This window comes from Mustela nigripes, chromosome 4 (assembly GCF_022355385.1).
Source record: "Mustela nigripes isolate SB6536 chromosome 4, MUSNIG.SB6536, whole genome shotgun sequence".
NCBI lineage: Eukaryota > Metazoa > Chordata > Mammalia > Carnivora > Mustelidae > Mustela > Mustela nigripes.
This window is the reverse complement of record NC_081560.1, coordinates 72,287,065-72,308,985: the sequence shown is the minus strand read 5'-3', so window position 1 is coordinate 72,308,985 and position 21,921 is coordinate 72,287,065. Positions and strand designations below refer to the sequence as shown.

Genomic DNA, 21,921 nt, shown 5'->3' with positions numbered 1-21,921 from the left:
ACACACACACACACACACACACACACACACACACACACACACACACACAGGACTTGTAATCCTGGTTTATAATGTACCTTTAAAAAGACAAGGACCAATTTCCTTCTCACTTGAAAAAAAGAAAATTACACCCTCCAGGGGATATCTATTTTGAAGATACACCTTACAGACTAGGATTTGACCTTAAGATGTTTTTGCTCTGGGCGCCTGGGTGGCTCAGTGGGTTAAAGCCTCTGCCTTTGGCTTAGGTCATGATCCCAGGGTCCTGGGATCGAGCCCTGCTTAGGGCTCTCTGCTCAGCGGGGAGCCTGCTTCCTCCTCTCTCTCTCTCTCTCTCTCTCTGCCTGCCTTTCTGCCTACTTGTGATCTCTGTATGTCAAATAAATAAATAAAATCTTCCAAAAAAATGTTTTTGCTCAAAAATGATAGCTTACTTTTTTTTTAGCTTTTTTTTTTATTTTTAGCTTACTTTTTCAATGCATGTTTTTCAGGTAAAGTAAAACTTCTATAGCTATAACAGTTGATATACTCAGTCCTCAAACAAACATCCGTTCAAAAAATGTCATGTGCCCAGGCTATAGCAGAACCGTGCCTTGCATGAAGGACCCCTGGCCACCTCACCCTCGTGGCACTCTCCCTCTTCTTTGATCATCATATTCATCCTTCACCTTCAGTGCTCTCTTCTCAACTTTGTCAGTCTCCTTTAGCCCGGCAAAAGACTGGATACCCTTTGTTCTTTGTCTTGGTTTACAGAATGGCTGAGAAACTTAGATGAGCTTTGAAAGCAGTTAGTTGACAGGTTAAGTGAAGAGAAGTGAAACACACATTAGATCATTTCATTGGTGATGGCAGAAAGTTCTGGTACATTAGCAATGGCAGGCCAGTGTGGCCATACTAACCGTCCCTGCCACAAAGTCACAATGAGGTTCATCTTAGTTTGTAGGGCATATAACCGTAGACCTCGACAGCTCTTCAAGACCATCTATTCCATTTCCCTCGTTTCTGTGACATGAAAACTGACCTGCACAGGGATAAAGAAAATATCCTGCCCCATGTCCCTGGTCTAAGGCAGTTTTTTACTGTTCATGTTAACCTTTTTTGGTACCTTTCTTTCCAATGCAGATAGAGAGAGAGAGGGAGTGTGTGTGTGTGTGTGTGTGTGTGTGTGTGTATTGTATGGTGAAGGACTAGGAAAATGAAAAATATTGTGATTAGAATAGCAGCATAAAATTATTTTCACCTATAGTAGAAGCATTTGTTTGAAAGCTACTCCTAAGAGTCTTTCCATACAAATACTCTGAACTCAGTAGGGATTGTCTCTCTTTGTTGTCATCTAGATTTATCCTTTTAAAATTCCTTAGCTTTTTAGAGTTTCCACAACAACAAACATCTTTTACTTTTTTAAAAAATGAATGTGGAATGAACATGAAAGTCCTCTGTCCTGCATACCCTTCCATGTTAATGCGACCCTTCAAGGACACAGAGCTCCCTGAATCCAGCCTCTGAGCTGATACACGCCCTCTGACAGCCAGAGACAGGTCTCTACTTGGTGACCTGGGATCAAACACCAAAGTCAGTGGGAAGGCCTCACCAATAGCAGTTGCATCTCCCCATTTGCCAGAATATCCCTTGAATTACCAGACCTCCTACCCCAGACATACAAGTCCCAATGTCAGCCACTCACAGAGGGTCAGCCATCTACCCCTAAGGGCTGGATGTTCCCTGTGAAAAACCTGCAACGTCCTGTCTCTCTACACTGCTCCCTCCACTGAATATCCTTGATAAGTTCCTGACCCTGCCTTCTCACATCTCTAGACCATCTGATGTCCATCCTTCATGACCAAGAGCCATTTGAAAAAATTCTGCATCCTTTGTTAACCCCTTCCACCCCCAGCTTCTGACAAACACTGATCACTCTTTTGTTTCTATAATTTTGCCTTTTCCAGAATGTCATATAAGTGGAACTACTGAGTATGTAGCCTTTGGTTTCTATCATTTAGGTAATGCACTGGAGACTCATCTATAAAGTTGAATGGTAAAAGAACCTTAGCCTAAAACACTTTGGTTAGCTAACTTTCGGGGCTTGATAGAGGTCACCTAAAAGAAGTAGGTTTTTTGTTGTTGTTGTTGTTTTTTAAGGTAGGGAAACAATACTGAGTTAGTGATGCCAGGGAGAAAGTCCTAAAGATTACAAGTATAGATGTTTTTATTAGGAAGATTATACATACGCACTTCTGAGAGGAAAGAGTCTCTTCTACCACAAATATTGACCTAAAATTCTGGAGAAGGTACAGCAAACACGTGCTTTCCAATGCATGTACATCACTGAACCAAAAAGACAGTAAGTGAAATCTCCAGGGACCAAGAATGAAAAAAGCAGAGTGATAAGGAAGTGCTAATTATGCCGCTGCCCTGAAGTGTTGCTAAAAAAGGAATATGGTGCCACTTGGGGGTCAGGACACAATGCTTACATAGGAATTGGGATTCCCCACATAGTCAACTCACTCAAAGCACTTTGACCTCAGTTATGGGCTGGCTGGGGAAAAAAAAAAAAATTGCTTCCAGCAAAAAGACTGGCAGGAACAACTGTGTTGGTTTTGGTTCTGGATGGGACTGAAAAAGTCCCCTGAAAATTCTATAATTTTAGGTTTAGAGTCACATAACTCACATGGTTGCAGAAGCCAACAGAAAGAACTTAGAATGCCTTGCTGTTAAGAGTCCCAGGACTCCTGACAGAAGCAAAAGAAAATCCCTATGGAGAAAGAGATTCTCAACCCAGGCCCGTCATAATTCCCATACATTAACATTAGCCAAGCCCACACATTAACTAGCCAACATTGTGAGGCTGAGCTCACAATCCAGAATTGTAAAACATCTGAGAAAAAGTTACTGAGAGGGTCAGTAGCAAAAGCAACAACAAAATTGGACTCCCCCCTCACCCAAAATGTCAGATATTGGAAATTTTGAGACAAAGAGTGTAACTGTATTTCAAATACTATAAAGAAAGAAGATCTAATCTAAACCAATTTGAAACCATCAAATTGGACACACAGACTTGTCAAAGACTTAAAAAGGACTTGTGAAAACAAAACGAACAGGGAAAACAGCATATTAATTCAGTTGGTTAGAGAATTCGTTGAACTGGAAGATAGCACTAACGTAATTACCCAGAATGGAAAGCACAGGGAGCGATAGATGGAAAAGATTAAAGAACGAGTAAAGACATGGAAAATTTAATAAGATGGCATTACATTGCGGTTACAAAATGAGAGGAGAGAGAGAATGGGGATAGCCAATATTTGAGAAGTAATGGCTGAGATTTTTTCCCCCCGAATTGTTGAAAGACATTAAGCCTCACATTCAGGAAACACTGAATACCAAGCAGGTTAAATGAAAAGAATACCTTACATTACAATTTTAAAAGGAAAAAGAGAAGAGCTAACAGCAGCCACAACAGAAACCTGTGAAACAGTATCTTCAGAGTTAAGCCAAAGTGCTTTAAACCTACAATTCTATCCCCAGCCAAACTGTTATCCTCTATGAAGACAAAACTGAGAGAATTTGCCACTGTGTTCTTTCATCATGGAGAGAACTTCTGAAGTTTGTATTTCAGATACAAAAAACTAAGGAGAGAAGGAACATCTGATACATGAGAAGAAAAGCAATGAAATAAATAATAAACACGGGCAAACGTAAATAATAATAACTATAGTGGCATTTAGTATGTGTGATTTTTAAAAGCACAGAAAATAGGTGTGCCTGGGTGGCTCAGTGAGTTAAGCGTCTGACTGTTGATTTTTGGCTCAGGTCACATTCTCAGCATTCTGAGATCAAGCCCCACATTGGGCTCCGCACTGAGCATGGAGCCTGCTTAAGATTCCCTTTTTTCCTCTCCCTGTGCCCCTCCCCTCCTAAAAATAAAGAAAGAAAAAGCACAGAAAATAGGAATCAAATATGAGACAATACTGCATGAGAGGCGGGACTAGTGTCATCAGAAGTGTTCTGATGTTTTTGTATTGTTCAGCTGGAAGGTTGAACTCTAAACTTTAAAAAGTTAAAAAGAAATGTTAAAAAGTTAAGGAGCCATTCCCTTGGAGAACTGAGGGTGAGAAGGTATAAAGTGTGGAAGTTTCTTCTCAGATCCTTGATGGTAAAACAAACACAAACAAACAAAAACAATGAAACACAACCAACGGACCCCAAAAGAGGACACACCTGGTCGTAGATTGAGAGGTTCTGTGGTGTTTTTGGTCACATATTTATTACGTTTCCGAAGGGCAGTGGACACTTGTGAGGAACACAGCATGACCCCATACAGACAAGTGAGCTCTAGAAATTCAGTACTATTCCACCAAGAAGCTCTGTAAGAGGGGTTAACTAGGACACTAGGAAGATGGAATTAAATCAGGAAATCGTTTTACCAGCATTCTGACCTAGATGGGCTGAACCTGGGACGTCTTCCTTTCTCTACCTCATTACTGGAGTAAAGCATTGCTGCTGCTTGCTGGAGGGTTCATTTCATTTCCCGTTCCTCCCAATGTCTCGCTCAAAGCACCAAGACTTACAAGTGTGGTATACTGAAGAGGACGACAGCTTCTACACCTCAGTTCTGTATTCTGTATTGATTTTTCTTTCAGTTCTTTCATCATCCATTTGAGCATTTAAGTATGGTGCAGATGAACTGACCAATTCTTATGAAGTCCTATGCAGGACAGCCTAACCAGTGTGACCCCACATTTACAGAGGAACTTAAAAAGTGTGGCATTACCACGATAAGAAGAATACATGAAGCGACTCACCCCACTGTGACTCACCCCACTGCTCTTGCAGAGAAAGTAGGCCTCTAGGTTCCAGCTTACTATTTGGTGGTGGTGTACTACCATCTGGCCAGGCTGGTGACCAGTTATGTCTTGGGCAGGTGAAGTTACTTGAAGAACCTGGCTGTTGTGTCGCTGTCTTCTGTTAGACATTTCGGGAGAGCTCTAATGCTTGTTGTCCTCACATGAATTGAAGGTGACATAAAATATAAAGATGCAGGGAAGTTTAGAAGACAAGAGTGGAGTAGAGCTTTTAAAAGCAAGCAGCTCAGGACACCTGGGTGACTCAGTCGGTTAAGCCATTATCTTCGGCTTAGGTCATGATCCCAGGGTTCTAGGATCGAGTCTCACATGGGGGCTCCTTGCTTGGCAGGGAGCCTGCTTCTCTCTCCGCCTCTGCCTCCATGTGCGTGCTCTCGCTCTCTCTCTCTGACAAATAAATAAAATCTTAAAAAAAAAAAAAAAAGTAGCTCTTGTCCTAACCTCCCGCTGCACTTCATATTTTCCAGCAGTCATAGAAACTGCTGTTACAGTCAGTAAAATTGGGCTGCCTGAAATAGAGCTCAAGACAGGACCCAGTTTATCATAGAGTTAGCCAACACTTAGGCTTGGCGAATGGGAAGTCTAATGAAGCTTTCATAGGAGTACTGATAAGCAGTCCTATCAAGCCTCAAGCTTGCAGAACTGCAGCCTCTGTGTTTGGATTGTCATTGGGCTGTTTGGAAACTTAAGAAAAGATGCTTGCTGTTCAGCATTTAAGACGTGCTTATCATTTTTATCAATTGACCTTTCCAGGAAGCATGCAGCATTGAGTTATATAAGTCTTCTTCAAATCTATTCACATGCCAGAATCTTATCAATATATAAAAAATTTTAAAAGATTGGGTGCCAAAATACCCAGTCACCATACTTGTATGTTTTTAATATCATACAGAATTAAAATTCAGGAACTGTAAAAACAGTCTAGATCTTCTGTGGTTTATTTCTTCAGTCACTTCAGACATTGATAGTAGGACCTGTATGGCTATTTGCCTGCTATTTTGCATTTATATCTCTCACATTTAAAACAGTATACCTCAGGTTTGTGTAACCACTGAAGTTTTTGGCTTTTAGCTCAAGCCTGGTAATGATTTTTTTAATGTCTTTCTATAAACCTCATTTATTTATAATTTATGCTATTATGAAAACCTCCATTGTGAATACCAGAGACCTCTGGTTGAAAGTTCATGTAAAGTCCGCATTGTATGAGAAGCACATATTTTTAATGTCTCAAGACAAAAACACCTTTAAGTTAATTGAATGTTTGCACTTTGGGGTGCAAGTTAAAAGAGAAGGTGGAAAAATGTGGGAGTGAGCTGTCAGTACGTTTAGCAAAATGTTGTGCTTGTCTTGTGTAGCGTGTATTGACTATGCCTATTAATAAATAGTTGTTTTTAAGATGGACATGCTTTGTTTTTGTAGCCAAATAATTATTAATCACAAAATTTCTGAAAATTCTATAATTTTTTCCTATTTTCATTGGAAGTTCTTTGCCTACTATTGATAGAAGTGTGAATTTTTTCTTTCTCCCCCAATCTTTCTTGCAAAGAGAAGTTAGTTTCTGCTAATGAATTGAGTAGGTATCTAATATTTTATTTTCCTGTTGATCTGTGGTAACTTTATTGTATACTTGATATTTGTCTTGTATAATTGATAATGTGGTATTGTGTATCAGTGTTCAGTCATGTATTTATAATTTCTGGAATGTATGATTCTAGATCTTTGTGAAAAATAATTTGTCAGTGTCCATCCGCTTGAAAAAACTTAGTGCAAGAATTTAAACATTTAAATTAACTATTGAAATGGAAAAAAGAAAGAAAAAGATAAGAGTAATCATTAAACAGATGGACATAGAATTTATAACTTCTGAAACAGAAGATGGACATGTTCGACTCTAGAATTCAATTTAAAAGGAGGCAGGAAAAGAGAAAGATAAAGACAAAATGCAATATTAAGATGTTAGCAATAATTCCAAACATACCAGTAATCACAGTATATAAGTGGACTAAATTTTCTCCTTGGATAAATATTAAATCCATTTATGTAATATTTGTGAAAGAAACCTTAAAATTATGGATATGAAACATTCAAGGTAAGAGGATGACAAAGGTATGCCAGGCAAGTACCAAACAAAAGAAAGCTGAGGTCGTTAAATTAATATGAGGAAAAAAATAAATTTTAGCCCAAAACCCTTATGAAAATAAAGTAGGTTGCTAGAGAGAGATTGAAGACTAAATTTATCAGGAAAAGACAAACGTGATAAACTGTAATGCATTAAATTACCCAGCTTTATAACATATAAAACAAAAATTAAGGAAATTATGAGGGAAGATTTTTAAATAGATCATCACAATGAGAGATTGAAAATAGCTACAGTCATTCTAGCATTCTGATAAAATGCACTTATGCTTTGGGATAAAATGTCCAAAAAACATATCCTGGAAGTGTCCTATCTCAGACAACTTGGGTGAACTCAAAAAGTGGTTCTGATAAATGACAAAGACTGCTGTTGAAAATGTGGAGAGTTGGAATAAAAGTGGTTCTTAAAATGCAAGTGAGGAAATAGACTTTCTAAATTAAAATTATATGATAATTAAAATATTTCTATATAACCCAAATATCACAGATAAGCCTTTGATTATTTCATCAACATTAAAATTTGACATTAGTCATTTGGGGGGAGGATAAATGAGATTGTCTTATATTGGTTAATTCCTTATATTTGGTAGGAATGGGATCAACAACTGGGCGGAGTGTGATCTGTGGCTCACTAGAGCAGGAGGGACTACAGGTGGCTCATCACTCTTGTACAGAATCAAGTCTGTAACTCAACTCTAGCCTCAGTCTGGTGCTGGTGTTATATTTCATCAAAGCTGTGATACCAACAGTCATGTTCACCGTGATTATACATAAACTCTGCACTCACTATAAGTGCAGCTTTTACCATGAAGTCTCCCTATATTGAACTTTGCATTTGGTTTTTTAAAAGATGTTAATGAAAAGTTTTTAATGATGGGAGTCTTAGGAAGAGACTCCAATCCAATAATTTGGATGGCCTTGGCCCCTCTTACAGGAAAGAAGCGGGGGGGGGGGGGCTGTAGAGAATTTTGAGAATGGCTTTTTTTCCTGTGGACACATTTGTCTTTGCCAGGCAGAGGCATTTAAAACCAATCCATAGATCAGTTTGGGTTTTTTGGTTTGGTTTGGCTTGGTTTTTAAACAGCCACTAGGGCAGCCAAATACCGAACCCCTGTCTGTGAGACCTTCACATATCGAGACCTAGAGAGGACTCGTGGGAGTCCTCAGAGTAGTATTTTTCTTTGCTCCTTCCTGTTTCTTTCTCTACCCAAGTTCATTACCTGCTTTCCTCTTCCTCACCCCCCGTCCTCCCTTGCTCCATAACAGTTTTAAATCAGTGATGGAGAGCTGCTTGAGCACGGGAAGTGGGACAGCTGGTTATTGAGGAAAGCTCATTGTCTGTGTGTTTAGTAGCTTCAAGACTTTTGAAAAAATACTCACCAGCAGATACAACTTACCTTCACACTCTGGCTCTCTCTGGTCAGTGTCCCTGTTGCAGCTTGTTGCAGAAACTCAGGAATCCATGGGTTGCCTTTGGAAATCTTCTGAGAGCGTAACAAATGCAGACTACTTCAGAGTCAAGTAATTCTAGATGGGTTTAAAGCCACTCAACCTGCTAATTGAGCAGTCCACGCCTGTCTCCGACTCCCACATAGCTGACCCTGCTGTTCCATGGAGACAGAGTGCCCTTGTCAGACAAAATAAATATGAGCGTGTGTGGAAAGTGCCTAGGAAGGTGTCTGACATGTGTTCAACTCCCCATAAGTGGCAGCCATTATCAGGAATACTTTTATTATCATGTTTATGTTCATTATTTGGGCTTGATTGTACTGAGCAATGAAATAGAGATTCCACAAGAAGTGAGGCTGAGCTGGACTGTGTGATGTGGGATATATTTCAAAGTTGTACCACATGGGAGACGAGACTTCTCTGCTTTTTTGGTAATCTTATATTTTCTGTCTACATATTTTCTATCTGCTATTGTTGTAATGGTCATCTTGAAATAATTCAGCCCCACGTGGGTTATACACATTCCCTTCGTTAACCTGCATGTTAATACCATGATTGCTGATATTTGACAGGGTACTTATGCCAATAATTTAATGTTCAATGTAAGAAAATGTAAATTCTTAGAAGAAAAGTAACTTTAGTAACTAGAGAACTTAATAGTCGTTTTATTTTAATTCCCCTTGTTACTTTGTATTACTTCTCCTATAAATATATCCAGATGTGTATGCAATAGATGGATTCTATGAACAAATTCTGGTAACTGTTTGATAAATTATCTCCTGAAATTTTCTACCTCGGGACCTTGTTCTATCCTGAAGGTATCAACCTTCTGCTTATAGTAGAAATATTTTAAATCAATGAGATTGAGGCTATCAGGAGCAAAAGCTAGTTTCAATTAACAGATGCTCTAAGAACCAAAGTGAATTCTGCTTCTGTTTATTTTCAGTGGATAATTTAACTTGGTTTTAGCCAAGAATAAATAGATCCAGAAAAATTGGGTAAGCTTTATGTCTTATTTAGTGGATTTTCTTGTTTGGTCTGATTTCTCTTTTCTGCTTGTGTTTTCAGGCTCAGCTATGTGAATTATGCAGAGGATCTGGCCTCCAAGCTCCTACAGTGTTCCCCAAAGAACAGACTATCAGCACAGGCTGCCTTGAGCCACGAGTATTTTAGTGACCTGCCCCCACGGCTATGGGAACTGACCGACAGTGAGTATGACAAATCTGAGACATCCAATCAAAGCAGACATATCATTTTAGCATCTCTGTGTAAACGCACTTGTAGGAGGATTTGTATGTTTTTACATTTGCATACATAAGATTATGTATGTTTGCATATGCATTATGTGTACACATATATATGTGCGTGTGTCTATAGGCGGGCGTGGGGGGAGAAACAGTGAGACAGAGGGAATGAGGGAAAGGGAGTTATGTGTGTATATATTTAGTGGAATCTTGCCATTCAGTTGCTAGCTTACCAGACAGAGGAAGAAAATGGATTCCTTTTTTGCTATCTCTGCTCTGCAGTCTGCAACTGCATGTCTTTGTATTTGATTATGTGTGTGTCCAAAGGAATGATCTGAGCGGTCATAAAGGAAAAGGAAAATATGATTTACATATTTAGTGCTTTATGCATGCAGTACTTTTTAACTGGCTGCAGTACACAGAGGAGAAATGATTCGTTTTTGTTTGATTCTCAGAGACCATCTTGGTCGTAACAATAACGTTAAAAAGGGCTGCTATGCAGTGAGCTGATGAGCAGAGTTGGCAATTGGCTAATGCACTGAATTGACATGTAAGAACCGAAGACTTGTAATTCATTTCAACTACAAATGCGCTTGGTATTCATACAGACAGCGCTTCTCCGGATCTTTTAAAACAAAACACATTCCTGGGTGGGTTTTTGTTTTTACAAAAGCATTCATATTTACACAGCCTTTTTCAATTACATTTTAAATATTTGGTAGATTTATGGCTGGGAGGATCTCATCTTTCTTCCAAAGTGTGAAACAGAATTCTTACAAAATTTTGCAGGACACTGTTGCAGTAAGAACATTTTTGTTCAGTGGTGATATGTTCTTTCCAAATGCCAATTCGAAATATTCCTTCTCATATTCTTTTCTGACTACCTTAAAAATTAATACACCGCCTGCATAGATACTTATAATATGTTTATTAATTCTTGGGTACACACCATAGACATACAGAAAGTTATTTCTTTAATCTCTTGGACTTTAAGCTTTTTCCCCATTGTAGCATTAGATTCTCCTTGACAACAGAAACCCTTTATTTTGAAGCTAAGTCTCAAATAACAACTCCTCTTGCATATTTCTACCCTAAGTCTTTCTTGATATCCCACATTTAATTTGAATTTCTTTTTATCCTTAACTGTGTATAGCTATATTAATCCACTACTCACTCTTCCCCCTTATGCTTAGTAAATCTTCTTTAACATTTTATATATTCCCAACCAATATTGATTCTATATTCTGCCCTACTTTCTTTCTAAAAGTCGACTCATTGACCATTATGACAATTCTTCCCATTTTTTAAAAAATCAATAATGAAATTTCTGTGGAAAAATCATGAATTAGTGACACATCTTTCTGTTCTGGCAAAAAAAGATACAAATGGGCTCATTAGTTTATGGCTCATCAAATTCAAACATATGGTTTGTTTTCCCATTTAGTATGACTTGTAACTTGATATCACTCCTCCTTGGTGACATCTCAATCCCATCTGACTCGATGATTGAGTTTAAGCCAGGATTTTGATGGTCTACGAATTCTGAATTCTGTCGTAGTACTTTTCTGTTAATATGGACTTATTACCCACTTGCCACTTAGTTTATCAGCCAGTGGTTAAATCCAGTTTCTATCAGTAAGTAAATGCCTACACATTATCACTCGGCAGCAGGCTGCCACCAGAGACAGCCTTGTCCCCGTCATTAACAAGCACAATGTATGCAGAACACCAGAGGGGAATTAAAACCACAAAAAATACCTCAGGGTGGTATTTTTAATATGAGAATTTAATTTGTAATTTCACAGATTAAGAATTTTGGCTGCATTAATCCCTTTATCAGCTCACAGCAGGCTATTTGCAGAAGCATAACCATAAGGCGATATTCATTGGCAGAAACACGTCTTTGCATTAACGTTAAACATCAGGAACAGTGAAACCTTTTGAAGGGGGGAGAATAAAGATGAAAAATCATTATATTTTTAAAGCAAGATTCTGCTAAATGCCTCCGGTAACAATTTTGAGTTACAGAAATGCTATTTCTGTGCCTAGCAGATAATCATTATGAAGCATAAATCCAGTCCCAAGAAAGGAGAATCCCAGTATTAAATACTATAGTCAATTCCATTTAGAACAACGTGGTAGTCCTTGTAAACATGTTTACAAAACAAAATTCCTAGACTTCGGAAACTTTGGGAACTAGCTCTTGTAGGTGAAAGGACTTCCGCCAGGGATTCTGTTATCTAGGATAATTCTGCAAACTATATTTAAAAATTATTCAAATTAAATTTCCCATTAGTATGGAGTCTGATAAAGTTTACCACCTGGCAGATGGCAGCAGCAAGGTTGATATCCTCACGTGCTTCCTTTAACAAGGAAGGAGGTCCATCTGGGAAGAAGTGTTGCAGAGCCAATAAATGGATTGTCTTAAAAATGAATGAATGAATTAATGAATTAAGTGAATGAATGAATGAATAAAATGGATTGTCTTAAGCAACCAAAGACTGGTTTAGATTCATCAAATGTGGGAACATCACTGTATTCGCCTGCTCAGGCTGCTATAACAAAATATACCTTAGCTTATGGTGGCTTAAACAACTAGCATTTATTTCTCTTAGTTCCGGAAGCTAGGATGTCCAAGATGGACATGCTGGCACATTTTGTTCTGGTGAAGCCTCTGCCTGACTTGCAGAAAGCCACCTAGCTGTGTCCTCAAATGGCAGAGAAGTCTCTCCCTCTCTCTTCTCTTCTTAGAAAAGGCCTAACATCACATCATGTGGGCCCTACCCTCACAGCCTCCTCTAACCTAACTACTACCCACAGTCTCCATATCCAAATACCATCAGGTTGAGAATTAAGGTTTTAACATGTGAATTTGGGAGGAAGGCCATTCAGTCCATAGTGCTTACATTCTTAAAGATAGCTCATAGCATTTTTAAAAAAGAATGTCCACAAAAGGATGCAAGCAGAAAGCAAAACTGGGTTAAAAGGAGAAAATTGGAACAAAAATAAATTAAAAGTGAGCTTGAGCCTTCTTGGCCTACTTTAATGTATCCAGCTCTGTGAGAAGGGTATTGAGTGTTGTTAGAATCCTGGTTAAACAAAGCATTATGGTGGTCCTGTGGATTTGTATAAAAATGAAGTTGTATGCTTATGTCAGACTCTGCTTTGCTTTGAAAGAACATTTAACAATAAAATATCTTTACTATACCATCCCTTAAAATCTCAGTAGTTTACATAATACCAAAATTTAGGAGTGATATGTTAGTGGGCCACCAAAGGGGGAATTATACATTCATCAAGCAAGAATAGTCATACCTGGGGATCTGGTAGTTAAAGCTGGCTGATTCTGGTGGCACCCTGTCATTCTCCCTCTATCCTGAAACCCCAACAGCCTTGGCCCACTTCTTTGCAGAAATTTAATTGCCGGGAAATAAATGGAGGGCTGATTTAGAAGAAATTCATTACTTTTCCCAAATACACCACAGGGCATTCTCCTGTGTATACTATCAAGTTACATAAATTATTGAAGCTGAACTACCCTTGTCAAAGTAAATGAACAAAATACACTTCATAGCGCAGAGTCCTTGATTTTATTACATTCATTTGCTAATTCACAAAACTCAGATCTGCGTTAAAAGAAGGCCAGCAAATTGGTGCAGTGTGAAGAGCCCCGAACTGGGAGTCAGACCACCTGGCTTCTAGCTTCAGTGGAGCTGGCCAGGTGACTTTGGGCAAATGCCCTGGTCTCCTTGGGCTCCTGGTTTCTCATTTAGAGACATGGTGATCCCTCAGGACCTTTCCGGCTATGATGTTTGTGAGTTTTCCTGCTCATTCCTATATATGTCCTGTATATTATCCTAAAACATCATTATAGCCATTAATGCAGCCTCATACCGTCTTCTTCAAAATAAGACAAACACAACCCGGTTCACACAAATGTACTCCTTCCAGTTCCTAGACATCCATTCTCTCGTGAGTCCTTTTGAACAAGGCTTTCTTTCGTGTGCAAGGCTCCAGACTGTTCTTGAAGTCTCTGTCCATTGATCTTTCCTTAGCCTTCATCTAGATCCAACTATGTACTATTGCTTCCTGGTAACATTTCCTTCGCTTGGATTCCAGGACGGGATCCTCCCAGGGTTTTCCTTTTGCTTCCCTAAACTCTTCTCTGCAGACTTTTTTGTGGCATTCTCCTCATCGGCCAGTCCTCTCACTTTTAGAGTGCTCCAACACATCATCCCCAGGTCTTTCTATCTGCATACACTCTCAGAGCCTCCGTGATCTCATTCACTCTCACGATTTTCAGTATCATCTATACATTGACATTTTCCAAATTTCTGTCTCCAGTCCCACCTTCCCTGACTCCAGACTTGCATTTCCACCAACTCTTCAGCATCTCCATTTGGCCCTCTGGTAGGCATCTCGAACTTAATGTCACCAAAACTGAACTGATCTTTCCCTCCACACTTGTTCCTTCTCTCGTCTCCCCCTTGTCAATAAATGGCAACATGGTCCTTCCCCCTGATGGAAGCTGTCCTCAACACTTCTTCTTGTATCACACTCAACCCCAGTTCTCCCACAGACCCTGTTGGCTCTCCCTTCCAGATAGAGCAAGGGCACACCAGTCCTCACTTCTTCACTGCTATCACCCTGCCCCACGTCACTTCCTGTTCTCTTTCACCTGCATTGTACAATAGACTTTGTATTGCCTGCTTCTTGTCTTGCTCCTTGGTGTCAGCCTTTGCTCTTTCCTATTCCTGTCATTTGTGCTTGCTTTTCCTCTAGATTTGTGCCTGGATTGCATTCTCACCTCCTTGGTCTCTGCTCAAATATACCTTATCAAGAAAGCCCTAGGAGTAGCAAGGCAGCTCAATTGGTTTAGCGTCCAAGTCTTGATTTCAGCTCAGGTCTTAATCTCAGTGTTGTGAGTTCAAGCCTTGCATTGGACTCCATGGTAGGTGTTGGAGCCTACTTAAGAAATAAAGAAAGAGAGAGAGAGAGAGAAAGAAAGGAAGGAAAGAAAGAAAAGAAAGAAAGAAAAAAAGAAAGAGGGATGCCTGGATGGCTCAGTGGGTTAAGCAGCTGCCTTCAGCTCAGGTCATGATCCCAGGGTCCTGGGATTGAGTCCTGCATCAGGCTCCTTGCTCGGCAAGGAGCCTGCTTCTCTTTCTCCCTTTGCCTGCTTGTGCTTTCTCTCTCTCTCTCTCTCTCCCTCTCTCTCTCTCTGTCAAATAAATAAAATCTTTAAAAAGAGAGAGAGAGAGACAGGAAAAAAAAAAAGAGAGAGAGAGAGAAGAGAAAGCCTTCACTGACCTTCCTCCACCCCGGCATTTCCAGTTTCTCGTCCCTGCCTGATTTTTCTTCATAACACTTAATGCTAATTCATATACTTGTTTGTTTATCATCTGTCTTCCCCCGAATGGAATCAACAAGAACAAGGATTTTTTTTTTCATTCTGGTTTATACACTGCAGGATTCCAAAATACCTTGAAGAGTGTGGGGCTCCATAAATATTTCTCCAGGGAACAAATGAAAGAATGGCATGAAGGAAGTGCAGGATAGGTTGTTTCCAACCCAAGTTCATTGTTCTAGATCAGAGAACTCTGAGCACATGTATCAGCTGCCCTGTGGTTCTGATGGGAAGGCAGAGCATGCTGTCATATGTGCGTATAAATCTTTGTTGATGTGTCTGTGGCTATCACCACTTGACATTTCAGAGACCAACATATACCATGATGTTTTATGGGCTGGACATCTGGAATTGCATCTCAGTTTCTGTGTTTTACAAGGAAAAATTATAAAGAATCTATAAATATATAAATGGAAACTCTTTATTCTGTCCACAGTGTCTTCTATTTTTACTGTCCCAAATGTAAGATTACAGCCAGAAGCTGGAGAAAGCATGCGGGCCTTTGGGAAAAACAATAGTTATGGCAAAAGTCTATCAAATAGCAAGCACTGATGAGCACAGCATTCTCAAGAAAGCACAGGTAAGGTGACCTACTGGAAAGTAATAATGAATAGACATTGAATAGATCTTTTAAATGGACTATTTCAGATTCTTCTTTTTCCCCCTACATATCCTATGAATCTCTTGTGTTCATTATGGCATTCAGCACAGATTCTACTGAGGACAGTACAGTTAGTCATGTTTTTGGGTACCTACTGGATCCTAGCCAACACTGTATTTTATTTATGCAATCATAAACAAACCATTTCAGCTATAAGCAAATCATTTTAACTGCTCATACATTCTTCGTTGAGGTTAGAAAAAGGTTGAGCCTTGGGCTGTATCTAAGTCACAGATCTGCTTTATTGGGTCCACACAATTTTCCAGATTTGTGGCTCTCATTTTTAAATGGAGAGATTTTACACAAAGTCTGGATTCTTGGCCTTTTTTTCTTTTTTTTTCTTTTTTTTTTAAATCAGCAACTCTGGCACTACTGGGCTCACAGTCCTGCCAGAATTTTGTGTGTATAACTGAATTGTGGCTGCTTCCCTTGGAAAGAACACAGCTCCCTCGTTTAGCTCCGCTGCCGTGTGGGCTACTTAGCCCACTTCTGATTCCTCCCTGGCCCTTAGTACAGACCTTATCATGATGATGAAGTTTTTCTTTTTTTCCCTGTTCGATTCCTTGACCCCTGCTCTTTTGCAGGTAGGAAGCATCCTCTAAACAAGGCCATCTCTAGCCTGTTCTAGTCACACATGCTTCACAGAAACAAGCAGAAGACAGCCACTTCTGAAAGGGCTGTGTCTTTATTGCCAGATGGAAATGTCTGGATTTTCTTTTCTTTTCTTTTTCTTTTTTTTTTTTTGGTGTTTTTTTGGAATTTTATGCCTATATATATCTTTCTGTTTAATGTAACATAACTCTGAAGCAAATAGAGAACACACTTTTTTTGTGGGGAAGGCTTTTTATTTGCTAGTCCAAATATGCCTTGCTCGTGTGGATATTCAGTAATTAAATGTTCCAGTCAATCGAAGGATATACACAGCATTGCAAGAGCCCCTCTTCCTTCTTCTTCTTAATAGAAAATATGTGAATAGGGCTGAATTGCCAGCATGGCAAAAAGAACAAATGAAACTGTCCCCCTTGTCTTGGGGGTGATGTGCCACAACCTTGAGCTGTATGGGGGACTTCGCTGTTGCCTACATCAGTGTGCCTCTTGGGAATATGGTGGTGACTTTTGAATGATGGAAATGAAAGATCCCCAGGTAAAATGTGATGTATAAATGCCAGTCAGAAAATGTTACTGATAGACTTGCTGCTCCGTGCTTGAAAGTCTGCCTTCTTCAGGTTATTTCTCCCCATTGAATACAAATGTTACATAGCACAAGTTCATTCCCTCCATAGTGTTTGTATTCCCATTCTGAATTTCAGTTGGTCACACAAAGAGTGGGCTGAGTTACCTCCTGGGTCTGAGAATAGTTTTAATTCATGAGGTTTGTAGCATATGGTTTTTAAAAGTATTTAGGCTGCGTTACCATAATGAGGGTGCCTGGCTTTAGAAATCCCACAGCCAATTTAGTAAAACAAAACCAAAGGTGGATTTCATTTGTGTTGCCTGAGCCTACCTAGCCAGTCAAAGCTGCTCGTAGGTGCTTCATGTCAGCTTCTCCTTGCAAAATCAAGTCAAGCTGACTGGATAGAAACACTGCCCGTAAGGTCTCAGGAATTGCTAATCAAAACCAGTCATCCTGGTTTTGAAGGCTTTTAGGAAAATGTATTTTCTTTGCAGTATATATTTTGAGCTAGATTTAAGGTTATGCAGGCTAATTCCTCTAGAATTATTTGATAATAATACATATATGTTCTCTTTGTGTTTTCTCCTTTTTACATCAACTTTTGAGGCTCTAATGTTATTGTTTATGTTGCTTTCTTCCAAATCCAAATACCTCAGCTCGAGTCAACATTATATTGAGGTAACAGCTGGATTCTAAGAGTTTTCTGTCAGCCAGCAGAAAAAGAAACTCTTTTAATTTCTCACCTTGCGAGTTTTTAATTTTACTCAAATGAGGCCATCTTAGAGATCAAATAATATAACCTGTATGTGGACCTGCTACATCTGGGTGTGGAACTTACTCTGACCAATAGCGGAATATTAATGTCTGTATTGTAGATATGACAGAGCAAAAAGTCTACATAAATAAGAGCATTTGTACAGAAAAACATATAATTCCCTAGATTTTGGTTTTGTCATTGATGAATTAATTAACTGTTTTGAGCAGGCTGTGGCATGTTTAGTTTTTCTCAAATGTACCAATTCTGGGCTCTCTGTAAAGCCCAAAGGGATTGGGAAAGAAGAGGGGTGGGAAAGAGGTTCAGGGCCCAACGAAGCTAAAACTGTAATCTAGCATTTCAGCCACATGTCTTTGGGGAATCTCGCAAGTCAGGGTGAAAAGTGCATTGCTTCACTTCTCTTTTTGAGATGATGGAGAACGGTTCTAAGTCCTGACTTTCCACCTATACCTCAGTGCCAAATTGTTTCTAAACTTGCATACTAAGGTCACTTCAATTATTTAGTTAATAATACTGGATTTGCATAAAGTGGCCTTAGTGGAAAAAAGCTAATGAGAAGCATTTTTCTTTGCAGCAGAAAGCAACTTTGGTTTCAGAATCTTATAACCAAATTAAAAGAAAAGAAAACTCCCTGCACCTAAGTTAAAAATGGGGTATGTGGGGTGCCTGGGTGGCTCAGTGGGTTAAAGCCTCTGCCTTTGGCTTAAGTCATGATCCCAGAGTCCTGGGATCGAGCCCCACATCAGGCTCTCCGCTCAGTAGGGAGCCTGCTTCCCCCCCTCCCCCGCCTACTTGTCATCTCTGTCAAATAAATAGGATCTTTAAAAAAAATTTTTTTTAAATGGGTTAGGTGCTATTAGATGGTCAAAATACTGTGCTTCCTTTGTTTGTTATCCTCTAAAGATGTTAGTAGACTAATGCTTTCAGAGATTGTCCCGACTCTTTTTAGGCTAAGACCATCCTAAAGTCTGAGAGAGCCTTAAAATGTGCATTGAAATTTTTCCCAAAGAAAAGACCAGAGCCATTAAATACCACATCCATTTGTATCACTCACATTTGCATCCAGGAATCCCAAACACGCACCTGTGCTAAACTTAATTTTCCAGTCATTCTAAATTGAGATAGGAACTGCCTGGTCACTCTGTCTACTCCTCTTGCTGAATACAGGGGTAAGAAAGACCCTTTGGCATTATTATCTGAACATTAGTTCAGGTGTTCTAATGCCCTGGGGAGTTTTTAAAATCACAAGTTCCTGGGGTCCATGAATCCACTTTGAAGAGGACCCCAGAGGATGTTAATGCAGGTAGCCCTTGAACCATATATTTGAAATCTTTAGTAAATATTTGAGAACTAAACAATGAACTTATTTCATTTATTTATTATGAAATAAAATAATCAACTAAAGACAGAATAGGAAAATCCCTTTCCTTCCTTTCCTTATTCTTTTAAGGAAGAATACCGTGGTTACACTATCCAACATGGAAACCCCCTAGCCACGTGTGCTCTTTCCATTTAATTTTTAACAATTAAAATTAAATCAGAATTTTGTTTCCTCAGTAGCAGAACCCCATCTCAAATGCTCTTTAGCTCCACATGACTTGTGGCCACTTACTGGGGACCGGGCAGACACAGAACCTCTCCAGTGTCACAGAACACTCTTCTGGACAGCACTGATGAAGCCCATTTACCCTGCCTGCCTTGTAACAAAGGAATCGGGAAAATTAAACGGCATTCAACCAGTAAAACTATGTTTCGGTTCTAGACGATAGCCGTCTAAGAGAAGCTTGAAATGTGTAGGGAAGGGGCGCCTTCAAGTGAGAAGACAGGTGGCAGAGTGAGAGGGGCAGAGACAGCATTGGGAATGACAGGAAGGGCTGTGCTGCAGGAACAGGAGAGACCATGAGGGAGTTGGTGTTGGGATCTTACAGAGAAAGGAGACACGGTCAGGTTTCTTCAGTTAACAGTGGTCTTTGTTGAGGTTGCTTTGGGAAATTAGGCATAACAAGGCTGACAGCCTACGCAGCTGCACAGACAGGCCTCACAAAGACTGGGCGTCCATCAGAATCCAACGGGAGCCTTACTTTGTCTACCTCCTGAACCACCATCTGAGCTCTGGTAACTGCTCCTGTGGTAGCCACCAGCCCTTGCTGTCCTCTGTGCTGTGACGTTATGGCAGCTTGCTTTTTCCAGCTGTGCCTTGGCTAACATTTTCCTCTTTTCTTCATCTCCTGGCTTCTGCCGGCCCGTTTCTGCTTATTCATGAATCCTGCTTATTGTCATTTCCCTTCATCCCTCTGTTTCCAGGATAGTCTGTCAGTGAGCTCTTTTCCTCAGATTCCAGCCCTCCTCAGGAGCAGCTCTGATTGGTGTAGGCATCCTCATGAAGCAGAAAACAAAGCTTTGAGCTAGGTTGTTGTGTCAATCCAATCACTCCATAAGCTGCTGACTGACTAGATTGCCCTGGGCCCAGCACAGAGCCCTGATCCCTTCTGCTGAGCTGTGAACAGGGCCAGTCTTTTCTCAAGGAACCCCTCAGGAGAGAGCTCTGGGTTTAGCGGTCTCTGAAGCTTCTACAAAGCAAGGAGTATAGCCAGAAGGCACCTTGCCTGGCCTGTACATTACCAAGGGAAAAAAATCAAACAAGTACAGAAGGAAATTCCAATTTTAATGGCATAGCAGCATTCTCGTTGTGTGATATTTTTGACAAAAGGTCTTTTTAAGCCATGTTGCATTTTCTCAACTACAGACACAAAAGGCGATAGTACTTATTAACACTTAACACAGTGTAAGAAATTCAGGTATTAGTTGTAGCTTCCCTTTAGCATCAGGAAGTTTTCTGGGTTTTTTCCTGCAATAACTTATTTTCTGCGTGATCCTACGGATTATTTTCCCTGTCAAATGACTACAGTTTTATCATCTCTGTTGTCTCATGCGGTTGACAATAGTTGTGGAAGAAGCAGGCAGAGGAGGAAACAAACCTTAGTGTTCCCCACAGGTTTTAACTGGAAGAATCCCTGGTTTTTGTTATTACTCCTACATTGCTGCAGACGAAAAAAATACATCTCATTTGGGGAAATTGAGGGTGCTGTGAACCACAAATGCATAATGCATGTTATGAACACCAGATTGAGAAGAGGCTGGAATGTTGGCCGTTTGCTTTCCCCACCCCATCTACACCCCCCCTTTCCTTAGCTTCCCTACACTCTGGAGAGTCTATTATCTCCTCTAAACTCGGATGTAAAATAGTAGGCTAAGGGTGCTTGTCCCTTCTCTTCTCTCCCTCCCATCTTGTCCCTCCACCCTTGCCTCTCCTTGTATCCCCTCTGATCTCTACCCTACATCACCACCACAACCCTATGAATGGATTAGCAAAGGACTTGAAGGCCATTACTGCTTAGTTATGTCCTGGGACTGTCACAAAGTAGAATGAAAATAAAGTTAAATATATCATGCTTCCCAGGTACATATTTTTAAGTATTTTTTTTTTGGATTGACATAATTTCAGACTTGTAGAATAGTTGCAAGAAGAGTACAGAGAAGTCCTGTTACCCTTCACCTACTTTCCAGTGTTTGCATTCTACTACATTTGCTTTATCATATTCATTGTCTCTCCGTCCTTCCCTCTCCTGCTATCTCTCATACACACACACACACACACACACACACACACACACACGTGTATATACACGTTGTTTTTCTAAACCATTATTTTTACTTACATGATGCCCCATTACCTTTAAGTATTTCAGTGTGCTTTTCTTAAAACCAGAATTCAGAGTGATATTTTTAAATTAAAAAAAAAAAATTGCTTTTTGCCCTTGCTTTTCGTTTTACTTTCTCTGAGGGTTTTTAAAAGCAAAATGGCTAAAAGGGAAGAAACTGGTGTGATGTTCCACAAATTGGTTCATCAGTCCATGGATGCTCAAAAATTAGCTGTATCTTTGTGATTCGATTTTCCAGGTCAGATGAGCTTTCAAATTGTGGAGTGAGGGTGGGGGGAAGGCACTGCAACTGGCATCTTCTGTCTTTTTCCAACCCAAATTAATTTCTTAGGGACTATTTAGCCAGCAGCATAATATGAATGAAGCTTTCTTATAGGTGATGGGCACAAGATGTGATATGGCTAGTAAGCAAGATATCTATTAGAATGCTTGGCCAAACTATTATGAAGTTAGCAGTCACATATAACAAGTAGTTATAATCAGTTCAGGTGCTC

General features: G+C 39.8%; 1 protein-coding gene across 3 annotated transcripts in view; it reads left to right on the top strand.

The window, feature by feature from the left end:
- CDK14 (cyclin dependent kinase 14) overlaps positions 1 to 21,921 on the top strand; it is a 575,395-nt gene that overhangs the window by 475,232 nt on the left and 78,242 nt on the right. For 2 of the 3 annotated variants that reach the window (XM_059396884.1, XM_059396886.1), the window contains one exon: positions 9,513 to 9,652. In XM_059396884.1, the coding sequence (XP_059252867.1) occupies positions 9,513 to 9,652 (140 nt within the window). Of the gene's footprint in view, positions 1 to 9,512; positions 9,653 to 15,531; positions 15,676 to 21,921 lie in introns of all 3 variants that reach the window. The other variant, XM_059396885.1, reaches the window with a different exon arrangement.